Source organism: Drosophila willistoni, chromosome 3R, assembly GCF_018902025.1.
Source record: "Drosophila willistoni isolate 14030-0811.24 chromosome 3R, UCI_dwil_1.1, whole genome shotgun sequence".
NCBI classification, from domain to species: Eukaryota; Metazoa; Arthropoda; class Insecta; order Diptera; family Drosophilidae; genus Drosophila; species Drosophila willistoni.
In genome coordinates, this window is record NC_061086.1 from 18,624,209 (window position 1) to 18,649,353 (window position 25,145).

Genomic DNA, 25,145 nt, shown 5'->3' on the forward strand with positions numbered 1-25,145 from the left:
ATATTAACCTCAAGCTAAATAATATAATTTCTTAATTATTACAAAATAGCGTCTCTGATTAAAGAATATGGCAATAAGAAGACAACTTGTGTGGTATTTTGAGAGAAGGAAAAATATAATCGATTTTTCATTTCCTGCAAGTCTATAAGTCATCATTAGAGGGGCTCCTTCAAGGATATCCTCTCATAAGGATATACGCCTAGGATGTCACCAAGAAAAATGCTTAGTTTATTAACAGGAATGAATCCATAAGTTGAATATGTTCACATGTACACACCTTGTTTCTATGTAGGGTGGTCGTCATTGTGTGTGAAGAAGTATGTATGTATATGTACACATATACAGATATAAAGAGCCAAGCTCGTTTTAATATCGAATGTCCGTGAAGCCCAACCCAGCAATGACAAAATGCCTGTTTGGGTCTAACATTTGACCGTCAACTTACATACATACATACATATATAGAGAGACTTGGACAAACAGCATTTTCCCTTCAGTTCACTATGTCACGCGAAGGACCGCAGATATGCGTTTTGTGTTCCTGTTAATTTGTTTTGTTGTTGTTTTATTTTGTTTACATAAATACATATAAACACATAATCAGCATTGTTGAAAAATACGCGTAGAAGAAACATTCGAAAATAATCAAAGGATCAATAATTAATATCAACAATTTATATTAAAATTTATAGTAAATTACAATAAAAATTCGTATGTGTGTATATAATATTTAAGTGTCGTATATATAGATGAATTTATGGTGCATGTCCTTGTCCTTCATAATCTATAAACTTTACTGTTCTTTCACCCCAAATGATACAAATTAAGTAAAATTACGTCTTACTATAACAATAATTTGTTATATTTGTATTACAGCAAATATCCTGCAACCTTTAATGGCATTTGTTTGTGAACATTTAAGTCGTTAGCATGCTCTAAAAAAAATTACTTGATCAAGTTTTTAAAGTTAAACATATACACTTTAATGTTTTAGTGCTCCTATTTGTGTGACCTATTGTGTATTAGTGCCCTGTTCAAAAGTGATAAAGAAATTGCAAGAAAAACTAATTTAATAATTTGCATGGACTCTTTAAAGAAGCAAATTTATTAAAATGCATCTTTATTGTTTCATATTGATGTAATTGCATTTAATAAATAATTAATCCAATTACACAACAAGATTAAATACATAAGTATATACATATACATATATAATAAATATTGTGATATATCTAACTACAAATACTTGCTAAAAAATACAAATAATACCAAACCAAACTAGAAGACAGCGTAATATATCGCATCGCATATGTCAACCGATATAAAATTAATTACGACGTATAAAACAAATTGCGCAGAACTTCGAGGGAGCTATCAAACTCAAGACACAGGATGAGTAAGTAAATGATATCAATAAAATTACACACACATATTAAATATTAATTAAATTACTAAATTATAAAGACATTTTGCACTTGGTAGTTAGCTAGATCCAGACATCTTGTCATGGTTCATCATAACATACTAAGTAATTAATAATCGCTCGATAGGCTGTCAGGAGAAAAGTAAGAGAAAGAGTATAATACGTGAGACACTGCCTCGCTTTATCCAGGGACACTTCAATAGATAGGCGAAATGGTAGGGGATACTGACGAGTAAAATGACCTGTATGGAATACACACACACACACACACACCTACACCATTAAATATCACGCGTCAGGACAAAGAATCGTGGCAAAAAGTAAACTGAAGGATAACTAACATTAACTGTGGGTCGATAGTTGACCCACGTGTCAGAGCAGTTAGTACTAAAGGTCATGGGCATAAAATAGAGTCGTGTTAACATTCCATTTTTAGCCATTTTTGCACACACACGTTTTTGCACATATCCTTGAACAGGAGCTACTACTGTCAATTACTAAAAATTAGACCACTTTGCCACAAATGACCATTCCCTTTTTTAAAGCAAAGCGTTTTTACTTCTTTATTTTTTATAGGCCTTGATTTTCTTGAAAATTTAGCCAGCGACTATGAAAATGCTCTGCTGCAAACTGGATTTGGCAAATTTCATTTACTTTTGCTAACAATATGCGGACTGATCTACATGAATACCGCCATTGGCGTGACCATCATATCCTTTGTTCTTCCATCGGCAACTTGTGATTTCGAGATGACTTCCAGAGACAAGGGTTGGCTTTCGGCCTCACCAATGCTGGGAATGTTAATTGGTTCATATTTTTGGGGTTGTTTGGCCGACACAAAAGGACGTCGCATTGTATTAATTGCAACATTACTGGCTGATGGAATCTTTGGACTAATATCATCATTTGCCCCACTCTACATAATATTTATGTTTATACGCTTTATCAATGGTTTCAAGTAAGATTTCTGAATGTTTTTTATACCTACAAAAATGTTTATTTTTTCATTTTATTTAATAAATATCATTCTCATAAAGTTATATTTCATTCTTCATTTGAGGGTGTTCTAAATATTGCACAGCTTCTTGTGTCATTAGCTTATATGTACATATGGCCAGATCGAAAGTTCTGTCTGGCTACATAATTTAATTTAATTAAAGACTATAATTTCACGTTTATTATGATAACGTTTTGTCTGACTGCATTATTGGCAGATTACGATACTTTAAAAATCTATATGTTGAAAAAAAGCTAGAAATAAAGCTGATGTAACACTCGCCGCCCATTAGTGTTTTGAAAAAAGGCCAAATTTAACGACAAAAAGGTCGATTTGGCAACACAGTTTCCCATTTAATTCTTATTTTCACAATGGTCACAATAAATTTATGCATATATATAAATATAATATATTTTTCAATTTGCAGTGTGGCAGGTACAATGGGAATTGTTTTTCCATATCTTGGAGAATTTCAGCCAACAAAATACAGAGAAAAAATCTTATGTTGGATGGAACTTTTTTGGACTTTTGGAATAATTCTCTTGCCAGGTTTGTGTACTTTTAAATAACTTTACATACAAATTATTACAATTTATATAAAATATTTTGGCTAGACCTTAAGCTATCCAATAGTAGATTATTTTGATTTAAAATACCAATTATAGTGCCGTTATATTGCAATTGGGAACAAGCAGAAAAGTTTGTCAATAACAAATAAATAAATACAATTATGTTTTTCAATTAAATACTTTTCAAAAACTTGTACGAAAAGTGCACTTGATTTAGTAGTCTCTCAAGCGAAATATGTAAATGATTTTGCTTTGATTAATTTCGTCCAATTTCTCTTGTAGTCAATGTAAAACGAATATAAAATTGACGACCAATAATTGCAGAAGCCAGTAAAAATCCATACCGAATACATTGCTGGATATAAAATAAAAAGATTTGAATTAATTATGTAAGTATATACAAGTCAATATTTGTCTACATAGTTCATACTTACTTTATTTCTTACTGCTGCACGCTGTTTCCTAAGGGTAGAACTGCGGTAATAACTTTTTAATATGAAATATATATGATCTTAGATCAGTGCGATTTCTTTGTACCTTCAAATATTATATTGGCAAACGTAATCAAAACTTTTACACATTTTTCGTCTCAAAATCTGGTTAAAACTGAAGCTTATAGTAAAATTTATATATCTGCTTATTCTGAAAGGCTTTTTAACTGCACTATACTCTATATATTCGAAAATTGAACTTTTTATTTTTTGATCGCTGTTCGTTTAAAATGCATAACTGACCAAAAATAATATTCAATTTAATAATATATCATTTATAGGTATTGCCTGGGGCGTGATACCGTTGAAGATTAATATTGGATCTGGGTCATTTAATTATCATAGCTGGAATTTATTCGTAGCAATGTGCGCTGTTCCCAGGTAATGCAATAATTGGAATCATGTAAGTTATATGTATAGAAATAGGTACCTCATTTTTCTCAACTGGATTAATTATGGTCACATTTATCTGCTTAAATTTAGTTGTAGTATCTCTGCCTCCTACATTTTTTATTTAATTTGATTGAATCAATTGTAATTTCAGTCTTCTTCTGGGTATGTGGTTATTTGCTTTTCCCGAAAGTCCAAAATTTCTTCTTGAACATGGTGAATCGGAAAAGGCGTTGGATATTCTTGTCTATATGTATGTTAAGAATACGGGAAATCGGCGAGAAGACTATCCTGTAAGATTTTGTAAATCCTTGAAATCTATTTGTTGTAATTTATCTACTGACTTTTCCTTTCATAGTGTACTAGTCTTCGGGAACCCGATCGTACCATTCAAAGAGCTGGCGAAAAAAGTGTTCGCAGTTTACGGTTTCGAAAACCTAATGAGCTTAAATTATTATTATTAGAGATTTGGACTCAAACCAAAACGCTATGCAAGAAACCCTATTTGAAGAACACATTTATAACATGTGGAATACAATTCTGTCTTACCACAAGGTATGCAAATAATTAAAATTCATAAACATTATTTTATTTTTACTTATTTTTACAGCTATTACACATTAATGGTTTGGTTTCCAGAACTGTTTCAAAGATTTGATGATTATGAGAAAGCTTATCCAGGGAAATCAGCATCTGTTTGTGATGTTTCATCAATTGTGGTAACTAACTCGTAAGTATTTTAATTAATAAACTCTGAAAGGGTATGATAAATTGTTAGAAAAGGTTGTAAATATTGCAGGTCATATATGTATCATGAAAAACAATCCAAATTTTGTAATGATTGGGTTTACATTAATAATAGTTAATAATCAAGATAAGATTAAGCAATGAGTATAAATTTAGGATATTTGGAGTATTTCCGTTTTAAAAAAGTAAAATTTAGAGAATTATAAAATTAATGTTATTAGATTTGTTTACTTTGTTAATGAAATACATACTCAGTTCCTTTGTAGGATGTGATTCGGCAATCGATCAGCAAGTTTTCCTTCACACAATCATCATCGGTTTGGCCTGCATACCGACAAGCTTCTGGTTACCACTCTGTGTACACAGACTTGGAGTCAAATTCTTTCTGGGTATGTATACAACAACTTTTTGAATCGATTTTAATTAATAAGCGGAAAAATTCCATTCACAACAGAAACAAAAATATTGAATATTTTTCTTTTTGATTTGCTTTATGCTAGTGCGCCTAAGGCAAGTCTACAAAAATTTGTGAATTTATTTTTGGGAAAAAGAAACGTGCTTAGATTTTAAAGAAGAAATTACATTTTACTATACATTCTACTAAATTTCAAAATACTACTAATGTTATTCTACTGAAAAATTAGATAAAGTTAAGTAATTTGAGAGTTTTCAAAGTCAAAATCAGTTTAATCTAATTTATGTTTGTAATAGTAAAGCGACGCCAGCCAATATCCATTTGCCAGGCTTATCTTTAGTCTTTAGATTCAAATTCGAAACATATGTCGTAGGACCACGGGTTCGAGTCTTATATACAGGACACTCGTACATGTTTCTCAAGTCTTGCTTATCTTGGGTAATAGCCTGCAAAATAAGACAAAACAAATCCTCTATACTTTTTTTTTATGTATTTCTAAATTATAAGTATGATTATCTGATCGAAATAGCCGGAATTTTTAGTATATATGCTGCTATGGTTTTAGAAATTTTCTTAAATTGTTATTTAAACATAGAATATAAAAATTTGTAAGAAATTTTGAACTTACACGAATATTAATAACGGGCATTGATGGATAAAGCTCCTTAAGTCGGGATTCCATTATTATACCCTGCTGTATATCCCATCTGGCACCTTCCATAAAAATTCCATGTACACAACAACCATCTCGGGGCGCAGTTCTATTATTAGAAAATTTTTTTTAAAGTGTGTTAGTATATTTACTAAAGCTCTTTGAGGGTTCTAGAAAATTTGTTATGAATGTTATTGTAAATACTTCTCTAAGGCATTATTTAATATCAACTTAAAATATTAATTTTTACTAATTTAAAATAATTTTAAAGTCAAGAAATGAGAGGAAATCTAATGTAGGTTTTCCTTACCAATTTAAACCTTTAAGTTTAAACAGAGGCAGAATTTGTTCAATAATATTCAATAACCTAAAATGTATTTAGGTTTGCTTTTGAGGTATATTTACGTGAACTCCTCCTTTTGCTTTTTGGTGACATCGCATTGCAGACACATCTTATCCAGGGGTAAATCGTTCCGACGTGCAGTGCTTTGCATAATAGCTGTGAGTAAAGATTGAGGATTGAAAAAGCCGGCCAACCAAACGCATGAGGGTAACTGCAAGGAGGGATAGTTGTATTTAAAGGAATTGTTGGTTATATCATTGAAAATACAAACCACAAAGTCAGTGGACCAGGTTTCCAGCTCCCTCAGGCGGAGACATAAATCAATAAACCAATTATTGAGACCCAAGAGCGAGGGATACGCACGTTGTGTCCAAATCGGTGGTACTTGATCCAAAAACAGTGAATTTTCCAGAACTTCCATATCCGATGTAATGGTCAATTCACCCTTTAGGCCCAAGTCCAATTCCTTCAGGCTGCGCTTCATTTCGCTGGTGAGGAAGTTCATCCGCTCGCATTCCTGAAAGGCCACTATCACATACGGTGTGCGCTCCTCCACCTTGTTCATAATCTCGATCATGTTAAATTCCTCCGGTAGCTTCTCAATTATTTCGTCAACAATTTGCTTGACCTTATCCTCGCGTGTCACTGTTGTCCCACCGCCAGCTCCGGCATCACGGGGTTGCATTTCAAAGACAGTTCGAAAAATTGTTTCCGCCCGTGTGGTTAGGAAACCAATCTCTGCATTCGGATGCAGTCCATAGAGATATGGTGATTCGGCTGGCAACACTTCATCCACATAGGTGTGGTAGCCCAGATAATCAGTGTTTGGTGGGGCAGGAAACGATGGGGCCAAGAAGAGTTCCCCATCTACCAGATCCGGTTGCATATACTCCTCCAAATACGTGATGCATAAACGTCTGTCCCAGTCATCGGTTATGTGACCACCATACATAATTTCGCCAAAGAGATAACGAAGATCCTCGAACGGGACCTTTGAGTTATTTTCCAAGTAATTGTATAAAACCGATACGGAAATATTCAAATCTCCCACATTGAATGGGTAGATCTTATTCCATCCCTGTGGTCCGAATTTGCGACGTTCTGCCACGACTGCATGGAAATAGCAGAGCGAAAAAAGTATGGCCTTAAATTCGGCTTCTTTGCCAGACATTTCCAGAGTTTCCTGCGTAAAGTTATCCAAAGCTTTGTGAAGATTGGCCAGCATACCAGTTGGCGGTTCGTTGGTGATCTTAATCGACGACTCTAAGATACCCTGCATCATGGAAGAAGGTATTAATATTTGGCTCTTTGATAGGTTTCACGTGGACTTACCTGAGGTATTATGTGAGCTGAGGGTGTTGAAGCTGGTTCCGCACTCAAAAACATGCGATAATCAGGATGGGAATCCTCTGCATAGTACTCTAGTTTCTTTTCCAAAACAGGCAACCACTTTCTCACCAAATGGATATTCTGTAAAACCACCCAATGGCCATTTTTGGCCGCCGTATCCATAGCCGCCTCGGCAATGGCCTCCTGACCCTGTCCCAAAGATACATTATGAAAATTCCCTAGATCCATGGTGAAACCCATTTGTTTGCCTAACGCCTCAACATCCTTTAAAGGATTAACGCCAGGCGAGAGTATGAAAAAGATTGGTGTGGATGGGCTAGCTTCCTCGTAGGATTTGGCAAACTCCATAGCCCGACTCTCCACATATTTGGATCCAAGTTTCTCCTCAATAAAATCACTAATAGTTTGGCATTTAAAGAATTTTTTCATACTCACTAGTCTGTCATACTTACGCCAATGCATATGTCATACGATCTGGCCTCAATGCCCTGATCATGCATAAACGTTGCAAGGCTGTCTTATTCTTCCATTCCTGAGGGAATTTCTCTTTCTCCGGGAGTTCCGATTCGACAAGTTTCTTCCAACGCTTCGACGAGGTCTCAATATCACGATCGAGGTTCCGAAATTCATCTTTGGACGCCAGACTGCAAATTCCGCCCCACGATTGATTTGTTAAAAAATCCACAGGACTTGTTACATGTGGCTTGATCGGGAAGCGGAGCAAGAAGTCGAGTTCCGCGGATGTAATCTCCTCGTTCATAAGTAAAATCTGCCAAGAAAAATATTCAAATGAATAATTTGAACGAAAGTTTCAAACGAAATATTCATTACCTGAAAAGTCATTTGTGATGCAAAGATAAGCTTGTCGCATTCAAAAAGACCACGCGAAGTATACTGAAACACCGAATACGTTATACAATCGATCAGATTGGAGACACGCAAATCCAATGTTTCGCCCGGTTCAGCCTTGGCTATGGCCTTTTGGAACACTACACTAAACGCCTAAAAATGGATATTGAAATATGTTAGATTTTTAAAACACAAAGGGAGAGACAATACACTTACCTTCAGGGAGAACTGATAGATTGGATTAATTGTGTTCAATTCGTTTAGAATAAAGTAGAGTAGACTGGCCCTTGCCGCCGCTGGTCGATAGTATTCTCTAGCCTTGTCAATTTCTTTCGATGTAATCTTTGCCTCAGCCACCTTTTGTTCAATTTCCGATGCCGTGCTTTTGGTCGTCTCCAGATTCTCAACTAAAGCGGTGTCACCTAAAATATTCTCGCCAGCTGACGATAAACGAGAAAGCAAATCATCCTCTAGTTTCTTTAGCATAATTTTAAAATCGTTTTGTTGTTTTGTTAATTCAGCCTTTAACTCCTCCAGATCGGGTCGTTCGGCCTTCACCACTTCGGCCAGCAATTGATCCTCTAAGCCATCACGTGTAACGGTAAAATTAATAAGTGTGGTCTGTGCCTGCATTTCGGGTTTATAGTGGGGATTAGCAAGTTTTGTGTGAAGAATCAGACGGAAGTTAGAGTTGTACTCGATTTCTTTATCTCCGATTTTGATGGCCCTATCAAAATATAAGATTAAAATCTGGACTCAAAACTTAATTAGGGCATTTTACTTACTTGCCCTTCTTGATTAGATTTCGGCCAAGTAGAGAATCCAAAACTGGGTCCAAATTCTCATCGATGTTCTCAATTAAGACTGTGCTACCCGCATTAATTGACTTCTCTATAATATCCAAGTAGCTACGTTGACCCAAACGTATCACCTTAAGCTCTTCACCATATTTTTGTTTTATCCACTTGACGCCCTGCAATTGCGGATCTATCATCAGGGGCCAGCGGTCAGAATTTGAGAGAATCGTGGCATTCTCAATGGACATGCGGTCACTGGGCAGTCCCTCATTTGTCCATATGGCTATCGTTGTATCGTCTGTTAGCAACGATAATGGATCTAAATTTTCAGTTGTAGGTATGGGTGGGTCAATGCTTTTCAGAAAGGGTGTCCACATCTTCATTAGTAGATCGATGCGAAAACCCTTCGTGAAACAGCCAACATAGGAAATGAAGGCGGTAATGAGTAGTATATCGCCGGGTAAAGTAATACCCTGCTTGACGAAGCTACAAGACAAAAAGAACAAACTGATTAATCCCTAATCCAAAATGAAAACCACACCCTATGACCTACTTATTGACTGCTTCAGCCCAGCGTACATTTTCACTGGCCAAACCACCAACTAGGCGGTTAGCCAATGCTATAGTGGCCTGAGTGGCATCCGCTTCCTGTTGGCAGCGTAATTTATCTGCTGTGGCTTTCTCAAAATCGGCCGTTAGCTTAGCCAGTTGTTCCTCGAGACCCTAAAGGTGAAACATGGTCACTTGATCTAATTGTATATGATTTTCATGTATTACTTACCGCCACTTTGCGTTTAATGCCCGCTAATTTGTCTTGGGCGGCAGCCAGCTCAGCATTGGCAGCTGCCAGAGCCTTACGTTTTGGCTCGACATCACAATATACTTCATAGAACTTTACGATATTGATAACCCAAGCACACAGGCCAGCTGCAGCTCCTGACTTGGAACGTACGAATTCTGGCTCGAATTCGGGATCCTTGAGATAAGGCTGTATAGCTTTGGTTATTTCTGGATGTATATTCTCCTTGTCATAGTTGATGAGTGAATCCAAAAATGTATCAACCTTTGCCATTGCAATTTTAGCTGCCTTCCAGCTGCGATCTTTGGGCAGTTTGCCTCCAGGTGATAGTAGAACCATTACAGCAGCCGTTACATTCGTAACAGCTCCCGGAGGCGAACCGAAACTCTTTAGCTCGGTCAAGTTAGCCTTATTCAGGGTATTTAGAGCCTCTTGGGCGGCCAATAGGGCTGGCTCTGCCTTTAGCAGATCTTCCTCGCAGTCACGTTGTTTTTTGGTCACTTCGTCGGCTATCAAAGCAACCTTCATTTCCTCCTCATCAGCTACGGCTTTCTCTCTTTGCACTTTCTCCGTTTCAATGCCTACAATTTCGATTAGAGCATCGGCTGCTTCATTTTTCTCCTTTAGCTCTACCTCTTGAACGGCCAATTTGACCTTCAAGTCAGCCACTTGCAAAGCTGTGGAACGTAATTTCTCTAGACCATTCTCTAGACGTTCTATTTTGCTTTGCAGATCATTGTGCTTATGATTAAGCAGCTTGAGATATAGATTTATCTGCTCAAGATAACTCTTTGGTGTTGTATAATTGTATCTACGCTCATTTTGTAAATATACTTTGGATGTCGTGTTCACAGATGTATGGACATAGGCCATAAATTTGGCCACCGAATCGCGATGAGTCTCGGGCAGAACCACATTCTGGGCCAAGAAATTCATGGCGACGGAAATAAGCGCTTCTTGAGGCCATTCGTGGAACCAATTGATGGACGTTGCATTGATGATGGCAGGGAATTTTCTCGACCGAACACGCAATGTTGAACCCACTGGTGAAAAGCACAGAACTATTTTGAGCTGTTTGCGCACACGATCGATGAAGAATTTCCAACAGTTTTCCCGCGTATCAACCAGTCCCGCACCTTTGACCTCATTGCGCACTCCAGCGATGATATTCTCGATTTCGTCGTCCGGAAATAGATCTGGAATCTCGCCAGTGGCTAACATATCATTAATTAGGACAAGAAAATCCTCGCTGGGTATTTGGGCATCCGTCATCAGAAACATAATACCGACATTTTTAAGACCCGCTTTCAGATACAATCCAGAAAATTCGTTCTATAATTATACATTTTTTAAATAGTATATCTTTCGCTCACTGGACAAACCAACCTTCAGATCGTTAACTCCATAGCCCTTCTTCAGCTGAATCTGCACGACCTCCAAGCTGGATATGAATGCTGCCAAGCGCGCTAGAGACTGTTTGCCACTGCCACCAACACCAACCAATAAAGCGCTGCCACGCGGTGATTCTAAAATGCGATTGATTCTGCAAATAAAAAGAACCCGATTTGAAGATTTTAAAAGTCTTGAAAATATGTAATATTTGTAGATCAGATTCTACCTGCAAACATGCATCATCGCATCCTCGAACAACACCAGATTCATGGCAGCGACTAGATCATTATACGATGACATTGCTTCCTGAAGGAGTTTGTGAAGCTCAGGCCAACCCTTGATGGGCATGTACTTAGGATCACCAATTCCTCCAGCGAAATGACAGTAAATATTCGGCTTGTCGAATATAACGGATTCGTCAATTTCTTCGAATGACTTCTTGACAATGTCATGCTGCATTTTGATAAAGCTATCGATATCCTTATCGTCAGTTAGCTTATCGGAGTAAACGCGTTGTGTCTCATGTTGCCACAAACGTATAAGATCTGTTGAGCCCGTTAAGCACTCCGTTGAACTGAACAGTAAGCCCTGCAAACGTAAATAGATGAAGGATTAACTTAAGAGTTTATACACCAATTTGAAAGTATACGGTAATGGGTGAATACCTACCTGGAACACATTACTGATATCCCGAAGATTAAATATATAATGCGATTTAATTGCCGTAGGCAGGAATACTTGTAGACACTTATTGTGCAGGGCTAAAGTGGCCGCAACAATATTCGGTGTCATTCGCGTCACAATTGGATTAAATTTCTGTTCGGCATTGGCAAAATGTTGGGCCAATATCGATGAGTACATATGGGTAATTGATTCCGGTCCTGGAAAACTTACAGCTAGTACACAAAAATGTCGCTGTAAGCGTGGATTTACTGTAAAGCTTCCCGAGGTTGGATTCATGCATGCCACATACTGACAATTGTGTATATCCTTTAGAGTCAATTTATTGCGATCATACCAATGACCATAGTCCAAATGTTGACGCATCAGTGTATGGGGCTGTACTGTTCCATAGCAATCCACTTCAGGCATATTGATATCGTCGACAAAATAGCAGAGTAACTTATTACCGGGCGGTCCGTAGTTGCGTCCCGCTTTCTTTTCCAGCGGTTTCTCAAGTATCTTTTGCAACATCTCGGACGTTGTATAGAAATTGAATGGTATTGCAGTGACAGCGTAATTCTCAGAAAGCGATTGAAGCTTCTCGTTGACCAGTACGGTTTTGCCACAGCCAGCATTTCCAACTAGCATCACCGGGTGCTTCTTATCCATTAGGAGATCTAGAAAGTAACGCAGGCGTATCGACTCAGAGGTGTGCACTATAACAGCCTGCAACGGTAGATCGCCATCCAGTTCAAATTTGGGTATCTTCTCGGTCCAGGGTAAAAATGTCTTTGTCTCGCTATCCAGAAAGTAATCGAAAACTGTTCCGCCTAGATATTGTGGGTGTGTTTGGTTGGGTGGTTGGTTGGTTGGGGAATGGAATAACTTATGGCAATTTGAGTTTAGTGGTTGTGTTTACTCACCTGGCGGAAACTTAACAGTTTTGAACTCATTTACCCACCATTTGCTGAATTCGACACGATAATCAATGGCTTGATCCTGAAACATAGCCGAACCGAACGCCCAAATACAGGCAAAAACAAAATATAACTCGTGCCATTCTTTGGGACAATCGGCTGGAGTGTTTGCTGGTATTAGAAAACTGTTGAGCAGATGGCACAACATTTGTATATGTGCCATCTCCGGGACAGGCGTGATTTTTTTGAAACGCACGCGTATCGTCTCCAGTGAAGGCGGAATGTACTTGTCGAATAACATGACCAAATTGGACTTTTCGGCAGGAATTTTGCGCGTTTCAACCCAACTGGTTACATAGCTAGAAACATATAAATGGAAAATAACCTTATACAGTATAAAAAAAGGACATACATATATTTGGCATATAGGTGGTGGATCTAGGAGGTGAAATTTCAAAAAATGGTCCCCTAAAAAATGCAGTAGGCAGTGGAAAAGACTAAAAAACTTTCTCTCTTAGACAATATTCTAATCCATCTGCATTGCATACTTCTGGGGGCAACTTTCATTAATTTCACTTTCTGCTAGCTCCAAAAAATTTGTGTTACATACGGATTCCAACCCAAGTCCTGGGGATTTATGTACAATATGCCAGCCCTGGATACGGTTGCCGGTGTGGCTGTTCTCAGGTTCGAGATCTCGAATAGCAAACGCATCGAAGGTGTCAACGCAATGCGCTCATTGCTAGCCAATGTTAATACTTTATTATCATCCATAACGGTATTTAGACTTTCAATCCACATGGGATCGATATCACCATCGAGCACTATCCATTTCGGTTGATCGTTTGTCAGGTTTGCCTGATCCCGCATTAATACCGAGAACAGCCCGTCTTTCCATTCGCGTGTCGCCGGGTTGATAATGCCGAAGAGTTCATCATTGGTCACCGCTTTTGGATTCAAGTCATTGAATATAGGCTTCCGTTTGATATTCTGATAGGTGCGCAGCAGCGTCTTCCACACTTGTGTTTTGCCAGTGCCCGCGTTGCCAACAATGAACACGGAGTGACGTACCTCCAACAGTTCCTCCAGTTGCACCACTTTCAAAATAAAATTATCTTCTGGTTGTAGTAGCAAATCGGAGGCAGCTTGTTTTACGGTGCGTTCAAAGTCCTGATCACGTTTGCGCGGCACATCTAAAGCGGGAAATAGATCGCTGATGAGCCCCATAAACACCGGCATGTCATCGGTGATAATTTTCGGTATATTAAAGTCACGCAAGGCACGCATAAGAACCTCTTCTTCCGGACGACCAGGATCTCCGCGCTACAATCAAGCCAAAATGTAATTAATCAATCCATAGAAGTCCGGAACCTTATCTACCTTAAGAGATCCAGCGACTACAAGTACAGACTTAATGGCCCTTAGACCCCAATCGTAGTGATCCTGTTTAGATAGCAATTCCTTGCAGAGTGTGTAGAGGGTAATGAATTTGCGCGCCAATACACGGGCATCCTGAAATCCTTCTGCCACCAGCATAATCTCACAGATGAGTTCAAAATCAGGTACCACCATGGCACAAGGGCGAAAGAGGGCTTTCAGATTTTCTGGTAACTCAGTTCTAGTTAAAATAAGAAAGGAATAAGTTGAATTGTGACTGATATCAAACAAATATCTTACCGGCCAGCATAACCAGGATTCATGGTTATAAAGACACCAACAGTGGGGACACAGGTGATCATTTCGCCCATGAAATTGAATTTCTCCTTCTTGTCTCGAATGGCATCTTGCACAGATTTAACCTGTACAGCCACCACGGAAAGAACTTCCACTGTGATGCGATTGAATTCATCAAAACAGCCCCAGGCTCCAGTCTGGGCAAGGCCCTTATATATGTTGCCACACGATTGATAATCCATTTGTTCGGAACAATTAAACACATACACCATAATACCAATGGCCCGCCCCAAATCCTTAGTTGTCTCCGTTTTGCCCGTACCAGCGGGACCAGCAGGAGCCCCGCCCATGACTAGATGAAGCGATTGTGTCAGGGTGATATAACAGCGATCTGTGAGCGGCGTTATAACCAGGCGTGGCGTATTTCCTAAATATTCATGGCAATACCTGAACTCAGCGTCGCAAATATTGGCAAAACAATCTTTGTCCACATCATCGAAACGATGTCTTAGCTGGGACTGCCACATAAATGCTGAACCCGAATCCAGTTTGGCCTGAATCATCTTGGCGACCACATCTCTCGAATGCACATCAATTGTGCATATCGTCATTATTTTCTGACGATCGCCTTTGCTAAGCTCGCCCAGCAGAAGTGTTATGAGTAGACTGAGTTGTGAGATTTGTTTCTTGTAATAATCCTTGATGGCATTATCGTAACCCTCTTCCAAACGACCAAAGGCAATATTCACCTCCGTTGACCACCAGATTTGTGAACCGCATAGGGACACCTGGGCAGGATAATCGAACAACCATTGTTCCCGTTGCTTTTCCTCGTAAGCTATAACAGCCTCCGTCACATAATGTCTTAAACTGGCACGCATGGCGGCCTGTATGCGATTGAGCCACACCTCGACCGGACCCCGAATACTGGCCAATTCATTGAATTCCACATATTCACCATCCTTGGCGTACATGCCCGATGCTGTCTCAATTTCATTGGCATCGTCACGATTAAATTTCAGGCGCGCTATCGAATCGAAAAGTTTCGTCAGATGCTTGGTCACCATTTCCGGTTGAATGCCATTGCTGAGGACGTCCAGCAGATCGGCCGATGACACAAAGTAGAAACGAGGAAAAGCCAAACGTTTCGTTTCCAAGTACTCTGCCAGTGCCTTTTCACATAGCGTAAGCTCCTTTTGCAAATGCTCCAGACGTTCGATCAGCCCTGATCGATTGGTAGATGCTACCACATTGGACGAAACGGACATTTCGTCCATCAGGATGCGAAACTCAGCATCAATATTATCGAACCGAACCGAGTCGACGGGGAGCTGTTTGCGTATGTCTTCCGAACTCATGAAGATACTCTCAAGATGGGTCCAAGTGCGTTGTACCTCAAACCAAACCGAAATAACTTGGTCGGCGATCATCAGTTTATTTTGCCAAGTTGACACTTCTTCGAGGAAATGGGCGATGTACTTGGATGTTATTAAATTCTGTAGGCAAACCTGATTATCTTCAAGCGTCTCTATGAGTTCTTCCGATGCCTTTAGGAGATTACAGCCAGTGCGTGGATGCAGCTCATGATCAAATTCCATAGCCGACCAAGTGGTATTTAAATCTCTTAAAATCTTCTCCATTGACATTTCCTTAACAGCCTTGTCCACAATATTTTTCACTTCCTCCTCGCATTCATGTAGATTAAGTCCCAAAAGTTCAGCCAATGTCGTCTCATGATCCATAATAAACTTTACCTGTGAATTGGAGAATTGGATTGGCAAATATTGTAGATCACAAAACTAATCAAGATCAAGATAGGATCTACTACTATTGTTTACTAAGCTAAAGAGACTAACTAGACTACTTTTGGGGTGATGGACAAACCACTTACGGTAACTTCTTTAGGCAAGGCGGCCAAACTCTGCAATGAAATGGTATTTACAAGAACTGTACAGGTAAGACCGAAAAGAAATGATTTTGTTTCGGTAAACAGAAATGATTAAATAGTTTGGATAATAAATTTGCTATACAATCGAGCATCCAAGCTCAGGTAGTGCAGGTTGGCAGAAAAGATTTTTAAATTAATTATTTACAATAAGCCAAATTAAGGTTTATATATGTATGTATGTATGTATGTATGTACAAGGGTTAAATTAAAATCATCATTAAATAGACCTTGGTTGAGTTCATAAGTTGATTCCAATGACGCTCTCTGATGGCTGGATTCTGTAGTTCTCCCACAGCTCGCAGCGAAGTCAACATATTCTTGACAGTTGATTCTAAATTGATAAATGTATCCCAAGCTCTCATCTCCTTATCCAAGAGACGTATATCCTTGGCAAATTTCTTGCATTCAATATCCATATTCTCCACATCGACTTTACGCCACGGTGTTGTCTTCCAATCATCGATGCTAGTTTGTACAATATTAACATAATCCCAAAGTTGCTACAGATCAATGTGAAAAGAATATAGAAATCGTTAGTCATATGGTAATAGAGTGCGACAATCTGGTATTAGATTAGAATAGTAAATGGATTAAAAAAGAGAAACGCTTTTGAGGGAGGGAAAAAAAGTAAAGTAAAAGCTCAAAAATCCGCATGGCATGCAATATATATATAGTTATATATAAATTTTGGTTGATTAAAAAACATGCAGATATAAAAAGAGTTTCTAGCTAGATAATTACAAAAATTAGGTAAATAGTTAGTGGAATAAAATGAGAGAGAGTGAAATACCTTTAGCATGCGCAGTTCTTTGCGGCATTGTTTGAGAACCTTGAATTCCGGTATATTAACCTCAAATAAGCTACCAGATTCCTGAATATCTCGCATTTCAGTTTCACACAAAAACATATCATCATTGATGCGATCCATTAGCAAATATGGTTTATAACAATCAAATCGAAAGAAATCGTAGTGTTTGAAAACCTCTCGAAACAGTTGAATATGCGTCTCGAACAAGGCAATCTTATTCCGAATGCTAACCACTTCAGTGGCCTGCAGAGGAGACACCTGTTGCTTCACTGTACTGGCAATTTTTTTCGTATTTGCCCATTGTTCGGGCAGTTCCTGTAACAGAACATTCACTTCCTCTGGTATATCCATGTCATAGTATTTAAGTAATTGTATGGTCTCTTGCATGGGCTCGAACATCTCATCGGTTTTCGCTGTCCTTTCCTTCACCTGCATCAGATAGGCCATTATGCTGACCAAGCCTTCGTAATCCTTCTCCTTAACCGTTTGCAGTAAGCCCTCATCGGCTTTTCGTATAAATTTCGATAGATTCATCAGACTGGAGGTAACCGTGGTAACCAAATGTTCTTTGAACATATTTCCCCATTTGCAAACCGTATTCAATAGGGCCTGCCGAAAAGGTCTCACATCCACTTGAAACCAGGCGCTGAATATTTGAAACGGGGCAATGTCTTCAATCTCATTGAATAGCGATTCATAGTTATCAATTTGTTCGCGAAACGCTTCAATTGTCGGCTGACAGGGGACAGGCGGCGGTTGATTTGGATCGTTAATAAGTATTAAATCAATTTCATCTGGGTCCAACATACGTCCGTATTCGAGAAAATACTCCATGCATTCTTCACGATCATCTAGCCAGAGATATGAGTAACGCTCGAATTGGCGACAAAAGCGTGAAGCTTCTTCCATTACCAAATCCACGCCATTGAGTATCTCTCGTCGCATATCGATAATGTCTTGATTTTCCTTAATCATTTCCACATAATTCCGTTTCTCGTTGGGCTTGAGTCGCTTAATTAAGGAACCCATCTTCATGATATCTCGCATAAGTTCAATTAGCATATTATTGAAACCCATGGGATCGTCTGGTTCCAGGGACGGTACAAATACCAAATTTGGTTCCACCAATTCCAAACGTGACTCAAATAACGGAGCGTAATTATTATCCGGATCCATATTTTCCGCCAAATAGCCGACACTAACGCCAACTGTATGCAATATATTTTCATATACAATATTGTCGACAAAATCCACATAGCTTAGCCAGACGGCATCATTTTGCTTCTGCTCCATATCGAATTGCAGCATATTGTCATTGAGTAGTTTATGAATTTCCGTAGAAGCTGCCTGTATCTCAGCATAACGTTTTGCCGTACGATCTGGACGTTCGTCAATGGAAAGGACTGTATCCTTCTTACAATCGCGACGCTCAAATAATGGTTGCTTCGCCCAGACGCCCATAATTTTACGTATTTGTCTCAGATTTCCTTGAGTATGATCCATACGATTTTGTAAGGCAGCCACGGGTTGACGCAGCTTATCCAGATAGCTCATAATATCTGTAAGGGATTTTTCGATATTAATTTCATCTGCATATTGTCTTAGAGAAAATCTCACCTGATGAATTCCATACAAGTTGCTCCACACCAATTTTAACCAGGCCATCAATCATCTTAATCTCGGGCTCAATGAGCCTAAGTTCCACTGGTGAACTGCCCTCCTGAATGCTGTTATACCAATCAATGGTCTTCTCTAGATTTAGGGTATACGAGCGAAATATATCACTCTTCTCGGCAAATTCAATAGCAATTTCGGGAATGCCATCAATTTTCATTTGTTGCATATAATGAACTTCCCTTAGAATTGAAAATAAAGCCGTACTAAAGTTAAGTATCAATGAATTACTATGACCATCGCGAGCTATTAGTGATTTCTTTAGATTCTCCTCTATTTGACCGGCCAATTGGGCAGACCAGTTATTAAAATACTGAGTCTTACAAGCTCCCAGTTTCACCATTAAATCGTCATAACGTACAACAATTTCCAATGATTTTTCCGTCTTGGTGATTCTGTGGCAATGAAGATTGAAGTGTTTTTTTTATAAATTAGGATTTCATTAATCAAAGACTTACTCATGCTGCAGTGCCTTAAAATTCTTAATAGGTGCTGTGATTCGTATCTCCAGTTGATGACACCAACGTATAAAGGCAGCCACCGGCGGACAATTATAGTCCGGATATAGATTCTCACCGTCACGACTTGATTCTATTTGTTTTTCATAGATGGTTTCACACATGGTCATCTCTTCGTCCAACATGCGTACGATTTCTGCATATCGTTGAGTAAACTCTTCTTTAATTTTAGGACGATCCAATACACTGCCCACTATGCTTATAAGCTGCAGAAAAAAAAAAAAGATAGCATAAGTTTTTTTTTAGGAGAATTTTATAAAATTCTTTACCTTAAAAATGCTCTCCAAATTATGGCAATCATCAAAAGCCTGACACAAAATGGCAGCTAGCTTCATGTCTAATTCAAGAATGCGTGTCTGAAATCCCTTAAAGTCCTCATCGAACTCATGGTCATCGGGATCGAGGACATCATAACTTTTGGAAGCGAAAGCCGTGAAATATTGATTAAACTCCACATAGACATCCGTAATACGTGTGCTTAGCTGACGACCACGTAGTCCTCCGATTTCAACTTTCTCTAATTTCAGGAATTCAATCACAGTAAAGAAAAACCTTTTCGAAAGATCATAAGAGAATTTTAAAAGTATTTTCATGTTTATTATTCGAATTGTTAGCTTACCATTGAATGGTTGTTAGACGCTCTAGAAAAGCATTAAAGCGTTTGAAAACTGAATTTGGATGAAAAGTCCAGAAAATCGGTGGTCGTTCTTCAGGCTCCCTAAAGAAGGTCCCCAAGCGTTCCTTATAATAATCGAATAACTCTCGAAAGAATTTTAATATCTGTATGGACAATGTCAGACGTTGCATAGCCTCATCAATATCACTATGAAATATTGATGATGGATCCAAATATCTTTTCGCCTGTTGTATTATCAAATTGCATATCTCCTGCAATAGCACTGTGATTTTCGACGACTGGCAATAGTATCGCGAGTTGCCCCACAGTGTACAGACAATATTCATAAAGGGAATGAGTAGGGGTTTACATTCGGCAAAATCAATCTCCTCCAGGTGATTAAGCGGTCGCTTCAATGGATTCAAATAGAGTGTTATGTCCTTTGCTTCGGCAAGAGCTGCGCAATCGAAAGTGTTTATTGGCATGCAAAAAAATATGCCTTACGATATGTGGCATGCCACCTGCCTTACCTGTGACTACATTCTTGAAGAGCGTTTGAAAGCATGGATGGTAGGCGCTTGCCGAGTATTCGAGTATAAGGGCCATGGCTCGAATGCGCTCATTACGCAATTGGTCGTAGATAAATGACAAGTTCTTCAGACGATTATTCCAAAATGTAAATTCTGTTGTATGAGATAGAAAAGAAGAGAAAATACCCAATGATGAAGTCAGCTAAATTTTTCTAATCTCTTCTTTTTTTAAATTTTTGTTTGTGGCTCCAATTATCTAGCTTTGTTTGAGAAAACTATTTTTAAAACTATAACTTTAATATATTCAATAAAAGTCGGTCGACTTTTTTTTAAAGTTATATTACAATAAAGTTACAAGCTACAAAGGTTTTATACATTATTAGGAGGTAATTTTCTCTTTACTTTTCGCTGTGACATATGTATGTAAAAAGGCTTAAGAAAGAGTAAGAGTATACACGCTTCAACATGATAAAAGCCAACACGTTGCTCTCTATATATAGCAAACTGTGAGAATTTGCCTAAATAAGATTTCATTTCTTTCCATGTATGAAATGTTGTTTAGCTTTCCTGTCTTTTTTGCAATCATTTGCCGTACAAAGTTAGTAAGTCACCCAAAAGTTAACTTGTAAAAGCAATAAAATATCCTTTATAGGAGGAAAAAATGCTTATTGCAGAGAAAATATTGCATGCCCATGTCATTCGTGAACAGATAGAAAAAAAAAACAAATTTTGATGACATGCAATGTTGCTAAGGGTTGCTAGGATATTTTGCAACTACAAAGACATGTACTTGAAATTTTATCAATAATAAAATAAATAATCAAGACTCATATGGATTCCCATTTGCATAGGGCCCAAATATGTTTCATAATCACCTGTATGGGGCGTAGGATTCTGTCCATTGGCAAAGGCATTTGAGGGGCTTTCCTTGATGACCTCATGAATCTGGGTGGCCCATTTAATAACCACACCCTCGATGGCACTCTTGAGATACAAGTCAAATTGACAATGCTCCGTCTCGACCAGCTCCTTGGCGGCCTTTACAATCTTCTCCACACCCACGGGCATGGCCAAAATGGTTTCACCACTAACCTGTCCCTTGACCTGATGCACTGTACTTTTCAGACTATGCACATGTTTCTGCACATCCTGGGCCACCATAATAGGCCAAGTGCGATAGTTATCCTCATTGGAGAGAAGAGGCACCAGTACTTCCTCAACTAGAGCCGATAGCTGGTCAATGGTGCGTGTAGCCAAGTCACCATAGATTATATAATTTCCACAATCCTCACGTGGAACGGGCTCAGCATAGCGCTTTATAAAATACACACCCTTGCTCTTTAGCTGCGACAGGGGAAATGTGGTCGATGGCACCAGTTGGGCAGCTTGTGTCAGGATTATAATCAAGACAACTGGAGTTGGGCGATCAAGAAACTCTTTGATAATCCCCTTATGTTCCTCCACTGTGATAACTCGTGTCCACTTCTCGGGTTTCAATTTAAGCGATTTGATGACAAACGAACCCATCAACTCCAAACGCGGATCCGGACCGCCGCCGGCAGCGGCTGCAGCCGCCTCGGCGCTGGTGGAGGGCTCCATGCGCCAATAGAGGCTGAAGTTTGTTTGTGTGTGTGTGTTTTTTTCTTGTTGACCTTGTTACCAGTAACAACTCTATAATCAATATGAAACAAAAATCCATAACTAGCAAACAATATATTTTTACGTTTTACGTAAGCATTGTTAACAAACTTTTAAAAACGTTCACTTTTTTAAGTTATATAACTTTGAAACCTTTAGAACTCTTTAAGTATTATGCAATAAATTGCCACAGCTTCTTATATAACTTCACAACACTTGAAAATAATGAACGTATTTGTTGCCAAACAATGTATATTTAAATTTATATCTCTGGTTTTTATATATTATATTTTTTATATAATTTTTGTTTTTTTTCTATGTATATTAATTAATTTTTTTACAAAAGTTAGTTTTTTTCTTATATTTTGCTTAGACGACTTCTTACCTTGGCTGCCGCGACACGACTGACTTTAAATTCCATTTACATTTATGTATTTATTTGGGGTCCTTTTCCCCAAGTGATCGTGCAAGGACTTGGTTGCTAAGGAGTTGTTGATTTTCCAGCCACCCTTCCCCAATCAAAAGCCCCCAGAGTCTGAGTTTGTTTACCATATTATTGGCCAATTGTTGCTTTGTTATATATATTTTTGGTTACGGCTTTAATGCCAAATTGCACGCCATTTGTTATTTTGCGAACAGAAAGTTTTTCGACATTGCAAAACTGTTGAATTGCGCACTTAATTGATTGATTAAGCGCCAAATGATATTTGAATTCAGTGTTCAATATAATTAATGTAATTAATGATTACGATGAAATAATTTATGGCATTAAGAATGTTATTCGTGATAATATAGAAGTTAAGTGTTATTTTCATTCATGTCTTCGAAACATCTGTAACATTTCTTTTATCTGCGAGTTTTATTTGTGACAAGGTTAACAATTGTCTCAGAGAATGGGGAGTAATGGACTAAGTACAAGCAGCGAGCATTCTGTATTAATGCTCTCTATTATCTCTGATCTAATTGTATATATCCTTAGGAAAAACCTCAAGAAAAATTACCTGCTTGCTTGGAAATCATTGGAGAACTTAACTGAAAATTTTAAAGAAATTTTGTATATGCATGTCATCTGCATGAAGAAAAAGGCAACTGCTACGGAAAGTTCTTTAAGATTTCTTAAGAAGTTTTGAACTCAATTCCTTTCTAAATCTATTGGCCGAAACGGGGAAAAGAAATAGAACTATCTAGCTTAAAATTGGATTCGAATATTAACTGAAACTTAATATGCCCCAGTTCTATATTTGTTTTAACCAATGTTTTATTTCTGAACTCATGAGAATGAACCTCTAAATAGATTTTAATGCTTAAAATAATCGTGCTTCAACAAATTAAATTCACATAGCCAAACTAAGTTTAGTTCTCTGAGTTGACATGCAAATTATTTCCGTAACAAAACTTTCTACGGGCAAATTTCTAGTCACGCAAAGAATTGTTGCAATTGAAGCAACAGTTGGCTAAAACAGTTGGCTTATATCACTATACTTAGTAACCACATAAAGTTTACACCAACTTCAAAACGCAGGCGCACGGAAAAAACACCTGATGCACCTGGGGAAATGACTTGTTGCAAATGTTTGGTATTACAACTAATAAGCTATTAATCTTATTTTTATATATATACTATAATTCTATATATGTTTATTCAGTTTTCAGTTTAACGGCAGCTGGATTTGTTACAATTGGTCTATATTTTGTTCGAAGTTCTCTTGAGAATCTAATATTATCATGCATTTTTGAAGCCCTGACTTCTCTAAGTATCAGTACTGTATATTGTGTAATGGTAGACTTATTTCCCACAAATCTAAGGTATGTTATTTAATATTCTTGTAGAAATTTGCCAATTTAATTAAATGTTCTATGCAGAGTAATGGCAGCTGCAATGTCTATGACATTTGGACGTGGTGGAGCATTGTTAGGGAATCTAATATTCGGATTTCTTATAGATCTGAATTGTATAATTCCAATAATTGTTTTCTCAGGAATGTTGTTTAGTAAGTACAAAGCGAAAAACTTATTTATAGCCCGTGTATTTCTTTAAGTATTCTAATATAATGATAATTTTCTTCTAATTATTGCTTTTCTTTTTCATAGTAAGCGCATTCTTATGCTGGATGTTACCCTCTACTGGTTCAGAGGCTTTGGACTAATTATTTTACCATTGACAGAATCCATGGGACTAATAAATTCATATTAAAATTCAATACCTTTGTAATTAAAAATATTGTAGACTTGGAAAAGTGTGTATACAATTCCCAATTTGTTAGTAAGTTATAAAACAAAAATAAATTTACATTTGGCTATTAAGTAATTTGAAATGTTTTCTTATGGCAATATGAAAATCGATTGGCTTAAGTAAGTATTAAATTCAGAAATTATATGGAGCTTACATGTCGAAATGACACAAGTTTTATGTCGTTAAAGAGAAACTAAGTTTACCATAAAACATTTAAGGTAACTCTGTATAATGACTACAACCTAACGTCTTAACAAGACTTAGGAATGAGGTCTAAAATGCAACTAGATTAATTGTAATATGATTATCAATTTTTAAACACACCTTAATTTAAAAATAAAATCAGTTAATCAATACGAAAAGTATATACCAAAAACGCACAAAAATGATCACTGCGTTTGCTGTTGAATTATGCCAAAAATAATGAATTAGCTATTGGTATAGAAAAAACTAAGTATTAGGTATGAATTCATGAGGTAGGTGGCCACATAGTTGTTGGTTGGTTGCCTTAGTGGGGTAGATATTCAATAAACAAGCAAACCCTTACATTAAAATAGACGAAAAAAAATTACATTCATTCATGTTTTGGTTAGTCTATGGCTTTTGTCTATCTGTCTATACTGGAAGCAACAACAATAGCAACTGCGCCAACGCATGCTCGCTGAAATATGTTGGAAAGGTTACACTGGTTACACTGGCGACTGCAAAATTA

At 37.7% G+C, this 25,145-nt stretch overlaps 2 protein-coding genes across 4 annotated transcripts; one reads left to right on the forward strand and one right to left on the reverse strand.

Annotated features, from left to right (window-relative positions):
* Nucleotides 1-1,282: 1,282 nt before the first annotated feature.
* On the forward strand, nt 1,283-24,498 carry LOC26529502 (synaptic vesicle glycoprotein 2C). Of its 2 annotated transcripts, XM_015177494.3 has the most exons (11): nt 1,283-1,396; nt 2,000-2,381; nt 2,848-2,969; nt 3,762-3,861; nt 4,025-4,163; nt 4,229-4,425; nt 4,481-4,600; nt 4,873-5,006; nt 23,847-24,006; nt 24,064-24,191; nt 24,292-24,498. In XM_015177494.3, exons 1-11 carry the CDS (start codon nt 1,393-1,395, stop codon nt 24,345-24,347), a joined length of 1,542 nt encoding a protein of 513 aa, XP_015032980.2. In that variant the 5' UTR covers nt 1,283-1,392; the 3' UTR covers nt 24,348-24,498. The 2 variants fall into 2 exon arrangements, with proteins under 2 accessions (XP_015032980.2, XP_023034607.1); XM_023178839.2 differs by lacking the exons at nt 23,847-24,006; nt 24,064-24,191; nt 24,292-24,498 and having other exon boundaries at nt 4,884-4,929.
* On the reverse strand, nt 4,994-22,189 carry LOC6647290 (dynein beta chain, ciliary). 2 transcript variants are annotated; one of them, XM_002070594.3, is made up of 27 exons: nt 21,438-22,189; nt 20,563-20,715; nt 20,036-20,489; nt 19,686-19,968; nt 19,357-19,622; nt 18,842-19,293; nt 17,207-18,783; nt 16,644-16,916; nt 16,360-16,389; nt 14,472-16,222; nt 14,175-14,412; nt 13,405-14,117; nt 12,801-13,153; nt 11,884-12,707; nt 11,441-11,802; nt 11,209-11,365; nt 9,805-11,154; nt 9,577-9,746; nt 9,012-9,509; nt 8,443-8,953; nt 8,209-8,379; nt 7,830-8,146; nt 7,360-7,774; nt 6,299-7,300; nt 6,090-6,238; nt 5,661-5,793; nt 4,994-5,478 (listed from the first exon to the last, which is right to left on the reverse strand). In XM_002070594.3, the coding sequence occupies exons 1-27, from the start codon at nt 22,159-22,161 to the stop codon at nt 5,314-5,316; spliced, it is 13,491 nt and encodes a 4,496-aa protein (XP_002070630.1). In that variant the 5' UTR covers nt 22,162-22,189; the 3' UTR covers nt 4,994-5,313. The 2 variants fall into 2 exon arrangements, with proteins under 2 accessions (XP_002070630.1, XP_046869451.1); XM_047013495.1 differs by lacking the exon at nt 16,360-16,389.
* Nucleotides 24,499-25,145: the final 647 nt, after the last annotated feature.

What these genes read in the sequence shown, in the direction of transcription:
- LOC26529502 (XM_015177494.3), top strand. An exon ending in TGGAATAATTCTCTTGCCAG is followed by an intron (nt 2,970 to 3,761) that starts GTTTGTGTACTT and finishes TATCATTTATAG; the next exon opens with GTATTGCCTGGGGCGTGATA. An exon ending in ATCGGCGAGAAGACTATCCT is followed by an intron (nt 4,164 to 4,228) that starts GTAAGATTTTGT and finishes TTCCTTTCATAG; the next exon opens with TGTACTAGTCTTCGGGAACC.
- LOC6647290 (XM_002070594.3), bottom strand. Translation starts at nt 22,161, where the DNA reads ATGGAGCCCTCCACCAGCGCCGAGGCGGCTGCAGCCGCTGCCGGCGGC. An exon ending in GAATCCTACGCCCCATACAG is followed by an intron (nt 20,716 to 21,437) that starts GTGATTATGAAA and finishes CTCATACAACAG; the next exon opens with AATTTACATTTTGGAATAAT. An exon ending in AATCCTGGTTATGCTGGCCG is followed by an intron (nt 14,413 to 14,471) that starts GTAAGATATTTG and finishes TATTTTAACTAG; the next exon opens with AACTGAGTTACCAGAAAATC.